Here is an 8,174-nt window from a genome sequence, read left to right as displayed (position 1 = left end):
TGTCTGCTCAAGCTACAGAACATGCAGGACCAAGTGTTAGTGGCCTATGGGGGTGGGGCGTACAGCCTCTGTGTACATAGGGTACATTGTATGTGTCTGTGTATGATTATGTGTGTGTTTATGGGATGGTCTGTGGAAGAGAGGTCTGAAGGCTCCCTGTGTATGACTGTGTGCAGGTTTCATTTTCACTCCTTAGAGGACTGAGACTGAACATCTCTTACTTTATTAGTCATCTTGATATTTTAAAAACTGCCTGTTAATGTCATTTGGGGAGGGGTCTATTAGATTACATAACTTTCTCTTGATTGTAAGACCTATCTTTATTAAATATCTATATCGCAAATCTTACAAAGGTATTTCCACTTTTTGTGCTTTATTTTTAATTTCATTTGGGATTGTTAAGAACATAAATATGTAATTTTGAAAAGTCACTGTATTGGTATTTTCCCTTATGGTTGGTTTCTAGCTTTCATATGATGCTTAAGAAAGGTTATCTCCCTTCCATGAAAATAAAAAGCTTACTCATATTTTCTTTCTAAGGAAATCTTTATTATTTATCCTCTTTACAAAAGTGATGCATGCTTGGCGTCAAAAGTGAAAGGGAAGTAAATTTAGGTAAAGTGACTATCTTCATGAATTATCCTATCCAAGAACAAGGTTTCTTTCTTTTCCCCATATACTTTTCCTTTTGTGGCTCCCAGTGTGGAGATTTCTTCCTCCATATAGATCCTGTGTAAAAATTAAGTTTATACCTAGGAGATCCATTTTTCTTGATGCTATTAGGAATGGGATTTTTCATCATATTTTCTAACTTGTTGGTATAAGACAAGCTATTTATTTTTAGATGTTACTTTTTAACCAGTCATCATTCTTGATTCTTAAAGATGGAAAATGCCATATTCATTTCCCTCAGTTTCCCATCAGGGTGAATCTGATGAAACTTGATCCATTTCATTAATCTTGAGAGTTTTCTAAGAAATATCCTTCTCATTAGGATTTGCCTTCACTATGGACACTCTGATGCTGACTAAGTTGGAAGGTAAACCTGAAGGCTTTCCCACACACATTACACAAGTAAGGTTTCTTCCAAGTATGGACAGTCTGATGTATAATGCAGTCAGAACTATAGCTAAACCCTTTGCCACACTCCACACATCTAAAGGGTTTCTCCCCAGTGTGGCTTCTCTGATGCCGAATTAAATGGGCATTAACATGGAAGGCTTTTCCACACTCCTTACATTGAAAGGGTTTCTCTCCAGTATGGATCCTCTGATGTACAATGTAGTCAGAACTACAGCTAAATGCTTTTTCACATTCCATACATTTGAAAGGTTTCTCCCCAGTATGTATTCTCTGATGCCTAGTTAGTTTGGCATTGATACTGAAGGCTTTCCCACATTCCTTACATTGATAAGGCTTTTCTCCAGTATGGATTCGGTGATGATCAAGGAGGTTTCTTTTAGAAGTAAAGCATTTCCCACACTCCTTACATTCAAAAGGTTTCTCCCCAGTGTGAATCCTCTGATGCTGCATTAATTTTGCATTAACATTGAAGGCCTTTCCACACTCATTACACTCATAGGGCTTCTCCCCAGTGTGGATTCTCAGATGCTGCCGTAGCTGGGAATTACACCTGAAAGCTTTCCCACATTCGTTACACTCATAAGGTTTCTCACCCGTGTGGATTCTCTGGTGCTGGATTAACTTCCCTTTGACACTAAAGGCTTTCCCACATTCAGTACACTCATAGGGTTTCTCACCTGTGTGGATTCTTTGATGCTGAATGAGTTTTGCATTATTACTAAAGGCTTTCCCGCACTCTTTACACTGATAGGGCTTCTCCCCAGTGTGGATGCTCTGATGCTGCCGCAGCTGGGAGCTGCACCTAAAGCCTTTCCCACATTCATTACACTCATAAGGTTTCTCTCCAGTGTGGATTCTTTGATGTTGAATTAATTTTGCATTAACATTGAAAGCTTTCCCACAGTCATTGCATTCATAAGGCTTCTCTCCAGTGTGGACTCTCTGATGTGTGATGTATGCAGAACTGCAGCTGAAGCCGTTTCCACATTCCTTGCACTGATAGGGCTTCTCTCCTGTATGGATTCTCTGATGCCGACTTAGACTCCCATTAACACTGAAAGCTTTCCCACACACCTTACACTGATAGGGCTTCTCCCCACTGTGGATTGTCTGATGTGTGATATAATGGGAACTGTAACTGAAGCTTTTCCCACATTCCACACATTTGAAAGGTTTCTCCCCACTATGAAGTCTTTGATGCCAAATTAATTTTGCATTAATGCTAAAGACTTTGCCACACTCCTTACACTGATAGGGCTTCTCCCCAGTGTAGCCATCTTGATGCTGAGAGTTACACCTGAAGGTTTCTACTAATTCTTCACATTTAAAAGGTCTTTCCCCAGAATTAATTATTTCATGCTGAAGAAGTTTTGTGTCAAAGCTGAAGGCTCTCTCCAATGCTATACGTTCAGGGGGCTGTTCTCTAGGGGTGACGGTGTGACATTGATCCAACTTTGAACTCTGACTAAAGAAACACTCCTCTATGGAGCTGGTGTCGTCTTTCACTGTTCCATCAATGACACTGCTGTTTTCTTTCTTCATGCTTCCAACTAAATGGACTTCCTGCTGTTTCTCTAGAATACAAGGTTCTGAAAAGTCTGTTTCCTGGGAAAAGTCCCTCTGAAGTTCAAATGATGTACTATGTTTTTCTTCATACATTTCTTTTGTCAAATTATTGTCAGTCTGGATATCAATATCTACTATAAAAAAAAAAACAGAAAACAGAAAAAGGTCATGTAAGAACCATGTTAGAAAAAAGAAAAGAACTGTGGTCAAAAGAATAAAGAATCATATTTAACCAAAGGTCTCTTGAAAATTGCCAAACTCGACCAAAGAATCTAAGGTTCATCCATAAGGTGGAATAATATGTAGCTGGTAAAAAAAAAAAAAGAAAGAAAAGAAAAGAATCCATATATGCTGAACCAAAAAGATGTCTATGATACACTGTTAAATGGAAAAGCAAGCAGAGAAATGGATGTAAGGTAGATTTGTCTGTATAAAGGAAAAATAAAATAGGTCATTATATACTTATATATTTGTTTGTGTATGGCTAGAAAACTGGAAGAATACACAAGAAACTGAGCAAATTGGTACAGGAAATTTGCGAGACTTTTTTCTACAATATGCTTTATACACTTTCTGTATAGTTCTGAGCATGAATGATTTATAAAGGTTATCAACCTCTATGCAAATAACCAAAACAAAATGGTTAAATGTGACAGCAATGGAAGAAAATCCTGGGTTTTATCCACCAGATGAGCATTCTTCCTATCACACCACACCTTAATATACTCAGCAGTTTCGTCTCAGCTATCCTTGTGTCCCTAAGTCCCTTGTTGATATCAATGGAAACTGCTCAAGAAGAAAAAGCACAGGATCCAACAACATGTAGCAACACTGAAGATGGCAAGAGTTTGCAGCACCAGGAGGTGAAAGGGAGAGAACTTGCTTTTCTTGGAACTTAAACTCTTGGCTTTCCAAAATTTCTCCTTCACCTTCTTTTTTCTCTGCTTAGAGAAGGAGGCTTTAGGCTCTCTTGATTCTTCAATCCATCTCTTCCCAACCCTCTAGAACACTGCTGCATTCTCCTTGCCTTTCCTTCTTCCTCTTCCTTCAATCCTGAAAGTCATCAGTCCCTGTTTTTTTTGTTGTTGTTGTTGTTGTTGTTTTTTAAGATTTAATCAATTCATTAGAGAGAGAAAGCACACAAGCAGGGGGAGAGACAGGGGGAGAGGCAGAAGGAGGCTTCCCACTGAGCAGGGAGCCCAATCGCAGGATCCTGAGATCATGACCTGAGCCAAAGAAGACGCTTAACCAACTGAGCCACCCAGGTGCCCCATCCCTAACATTCTTTCTGGAATCCTTATAGTCCCAGTAGGGAGCTAGGTATCTGCTCCCAAATTTCTCAAAATTGCCCTCAAAATGCTGCCTCTATTTTTCTTCTCCCATCTCTCCTCAACCACATGTAGTAAGTCACCTCAAGAGACCCAAATGACCTGAATTTCCCTAGCAAGCATTTTCAAAACACTGGTTGGTCTTTACCCAATATCAGAAACGTGCAAAGAAAATTCAAGTTACGTGAAATACAACCATCTAACAACCACATCTAATCTTCTGATGTATCTCCTCCCCCAATCATTTTCCTTCCAGTTTTCTAAAAAAAATTTTGAAAGATTTTACTTATTTATCTGAGAGAGAGAGAGGGAGAAGCAGGCTCCCCAAGGAGCAGGGAACTCAATGCGAGACTTGGCCCCAGGACCCTTGGGATCATGACTGGAGCCGAAAGCAGACACTTAACTGACTGATCCACCCAGGTGCCCCTAAAAATGTTTTCAAAATTGAAAATATTTTTCTTTCTTAACATTAATAATGACAATTTTCCAGTATCTTTAGATATTCTGTAAAAATATTTTTTAAATTGCTAAATAGCGCTCCATCCTGCAGAGGTATTTTATTTTCACCAATTCTCTGTATACTGAATTCCCACATTTAATTATATAAAATTATGATCAACTCTTGTGCATTTACATCTTTGTCTGTATCTGATTACTTTATTAGGATACTCTAAGAAGGAATATCCAGACTATCAAGGACAAACTTTTAAAAGGCCCTCGAGAAGTATTTTCTAGAAAGACTACTGATCCACATTCATCTCCAAAAGTCTATTCCAGTTTGATTTACTGTTCTAGTATGAACTAGGGAAACTGAAGGAACTCCATGAAAAACTGCTTTTTGCTTATTTTCCTGCTTCTATTCTTGCTAGGACCTGTACCGTTGCCTTGTCTATGTCTTATAGTATAAATGATATCTGTTTTTCTTATAAGGGTCAAGAGGTTAAGGAGTTTTTGGCGTCTTCCAGCACAGGTGATAACATCTAAGGAATGACCAAGCAAGGCCATCATGTACATTTTCTAGACCATTGACTCTGGACATCTTAATACCCAAACCTCCTGACTCCAGGGAATAAGTGCTTTATGGAGGACACCTGAACACTTGTCTTTATTCTGACCAGTTCCTGGGTGCCTGAAGAGGACATGTACACCAGACTGTAATCCTCAATAAAAACCAAAGACCCCGAACAAATGAGATATTCACTTTCTTTTCCTTTCTGAGGCTCCCAGACACTCCATCTGCTATACTCTATCATTTATGCTATTCAATAAACTCCTCTCTCTTCCTCCTGGCTCACATTTGATTTCTATCCTGTTCAAAGCCAAGGACCCTCATGGTGGGTCCTGCAAGACCCCCTTGGGTCCTTGGACCCAGCCTGTCTATGTCAAATATGTTAGGTGAAACATCTCTGTTTTAATTTATATTTCATTGGTTTTACTGAGGGTGAAGATTTTTCATATTGATTAAAATATGTACTTCTGGGGATCCCTCGATGGCTCGGCGGTTTGGTGCCTGCCTTTGGCCCAGGGCATAGTCCTGGGGGCCTGGGAACGGGTCGCATATTGGGCTCCCTACGTGGAGCCTGCTTCTCTCTCTGCCTGTGTCTCTGCCTCTCTGTGTGTGTCTCTCATGAATAAATGGATAAAATCTTTAAAATAAAATAATAAAATAAAATATGAAATAAAATATAAAATAAAATATAAAATAAATTAAAATATAAAATAAAATAAATAAAATAAAATAAAATAAGTACTTCTTATGTGGGTCACTTAAAATATGCTTTGACAATTTTTCTGTACTAGTGACCTTCAATTTACCAAATCCTACAATGTGGCAGATGCTACCAGTTACTTAACCAATATCCAATCTCCCTTTCATCCTTAATAGTATATCCTCCAATTTTTTTGAGGTAGCAATAAAAACTAGATAAAAACTATATTTTTCCACCCTCTCTTGCAGTGGTGGGGGGGCATAAGACAGTTTCAGCAAATGAGATTTAAATAGAAGTCATTGGGTGGGCCTTGTAAAAGTTTTTTTTTTTTTTTTTAAGATTTTATTTATTTATTCATGAGAGACAGAGAGAGAATGGCAGAGACACAGGCAGAGGGAGAAGCAGGCTCCATGCAGGGAGCCTGATGTGGTACTTGATCCCAGGACTCTAGGATCACGCCCCGAGCCAGAAGACAGATGCTTAACTGCTGAGCCACCCAAGCGTCCCAGTTTTTTAAGAGAGTCAACTCTGCTGATGTGGGCCTTGTGCCCTTTACCTACTTTCCCCTTCTGTCTGCCTTAAAGCCATTTGATTCCTCACTTCAGTTAACCTACACACACCAATAAATGTTTTCATTCTTAGCTAAGATCATGATGGGTTATTTGAAAACTTTAAAGACTTCAGGATTATCTGCTGCTTATGGAATGAAATTCAGACTCCTTTTTTTTAAAAAAAAAGATTTTATTTATTTATTCATGAGAGAGAGAGAAAAGCAGAGACACAGGCAGAGGAAGAAGCAGGCTCCATGCAGGGGGCCTAATGTGGGACTCGATCCTGGGACTCCAGGCTCATGCCCTGGGCCAAAGGCAGGCACTAAACTGCTGAGCCACCCAGGGATCCCTTAAATCCAGACTCCTTTGAGGTCCACAACATCATCTCTTTTCCCTTAAACTTTTCAATTTGCAAAATATGTCCTCCTTGGTCAGGGATCATCTGGTTGAATGACCACAAGGAACAAAAATCCACTGAAACTATCTTTTTAAGAAGGAGGATTCACTGAAAAGATACATGACAATCTATGGACGACAAATGCAGGAAGTAAATGGAAAATCATCTGGCAACTACTCTGCTTAAGCCAACAAGAAGCTTGCTACTTCAAGTATGGTCTGGGAACCAGAAACATTGGCAGAACCTGAGAATTAATAGAATTGCAGAATCTTGGCTCTATGCCAGACTTACTAAATGACAATATATATATCTGCAAGACACCCCAGTGATTCATTTGCACATCATTTGAGAAGCACTGAATTGAGAGCACTTTCTCCCTTCTGCCTTATTTCCCACATCTTACTATATACAGTGGTCTCCTCAAAAAAAATAAAAAATAAATAAAAATAAAAACTAATACTTCACTGAGCATACACAATAAGTTAGACACTTAATATGTATTATCTCATATAATCCTCAACCCACAAGACCAGCACTATTCCATCACTTTATTATTCTATTTTCAGAGATAAAAACACTGAACCTTGGAGAACTCAAATAACTGACCTGCTCAAAGTCACAACTAGGAAGTCATATAACTAGTAATAGTAGTTGGGACTGGAGCTCAGGGAAGTCTACTCCAAAGACTATACTTTTAACTGCCAGGCTATTCTCCCTTTCTGTATAAAAAAACCTGTTAATTCTCCATCTATCACATTAACTATACAATGCTTAGGAAGTAGCAAGGACCCCAAAACACCACATTCATTCATTTCATCTGAGAAAGGTAGAATTCCAAAATTAGGACTGGGATGAATTAGAATGAAGCATTTGAAAAAAGGTCTGTTCTTAGATTTAGAAATAGCAAACTACAAAAATAATCAAGTCTCAACTATACCTATCTCTATAAATCATCAACGTTTATTTTAATTTTACTGTGTACAGCTGGCTCATAAATACGGCATGCTTATATGCTAAAGTTGACTTCTTAAAGAGTTAAACTCTCCCCCGTAAAAAACAGCCTGTGTGTCCCTTACCAGTCCAGAGGCCCTGGGGGTCTATTTCTGTTCCAGCTGCCAGCGGAGATGGGCTTTCCAACTCACCTGCTCCCTCCAGTTGTGAGATCACAGCAGGTTTGAGAAGCGAAAATCCTGTTAAGGGGAAAAGAAATAGGAGAGACAGGTGAATAATCTCCCACAGATGAGTTTTAAGCATCTCCTCAGGCTGTCCTTGGCAACGGGAAGGCAAAATAAGAGCACTAGGGAATCCCATGCCTAAGGACTATGGGAAAGTGAGGGGGTGGGGGGTTAAGTGGAAAGACGGGGGTTTGGAAGGTATATGTGTTTGGAGGGTGCCTGAAGTGTGAGAGTTGGGAATGGCCCAGACTTGGGCCCAGAAGACCTAAGATATGCAGGTTGGGTAAAGGTGAACCTGAAGATAATACTGTGTGTGCAGCAATAAGTTTCTTTTTTCCTCGGTGTCCAAACCACAACTTCTAGAG

At 39.3% G+C, this 8,174-nt stretch overlaps 1 protein-coding gene across 9 annotated transcripts in view; it reads right to left on the bottom strand.

Annotated features, from left to right (window-relative positions):
- Positions 1 to 527: 527 nt before the first annotated feature.
- The window catches only part of ZNF23 (zinc finger protein 23), a 36,412-nt gene continuing 28,765 nt past the window's right edge, over positions 528 to 8,174 (bottom strand). For 6 of the 9 annotated variants that reach the window (XM_055304982.1, XM_055304983.1, XM_055304989.1 and 3 more), the window contains 2 exons: positions 7,711 to 7,824; positions 528 to 2,783 (listed from right to left, as the gene is read on the bottom strand). In XM_055304982.1, the coding sequence (XP_055160957.1) occupies positions 991 to 2,783; positions 7,711 to 7,824 (1,907 nt within the window). In that variant the 3' untranslated portion in view covers positions 528 to 990. The remainder of the gene's footprint in view (positions 2,784 to 7,710; positions 7,825 to 8,174) is intronic. The other 3 variants (XM_055304986.1, XM_055304987.1, XM_055304988.1) reach the window with 3 other exon arrangements.

This window comes from Nyctereutes procyonoides, unplaced genomic scaffold (genome assembly GCF_905146905.1).
Source record: "Nyctereutes procyonoides isolate TBG_1078 unplaced genomic scaffold, NYPRO_anot_genome, whole genome shotgun sequence".
Classification (NCBI taxonomy): domain Eukaryota; kingdom Metazoa; phylum Chordata; class Mammalia; order Carnivora; family Canidae; genus Nyctereutes; species Nyctereutes procyonoides.
The sequence above is the reverse complement of the archived record's forward strand: the minus strand, read 5'-3'. Positions and strand labels throughout refer to the sequence as shown.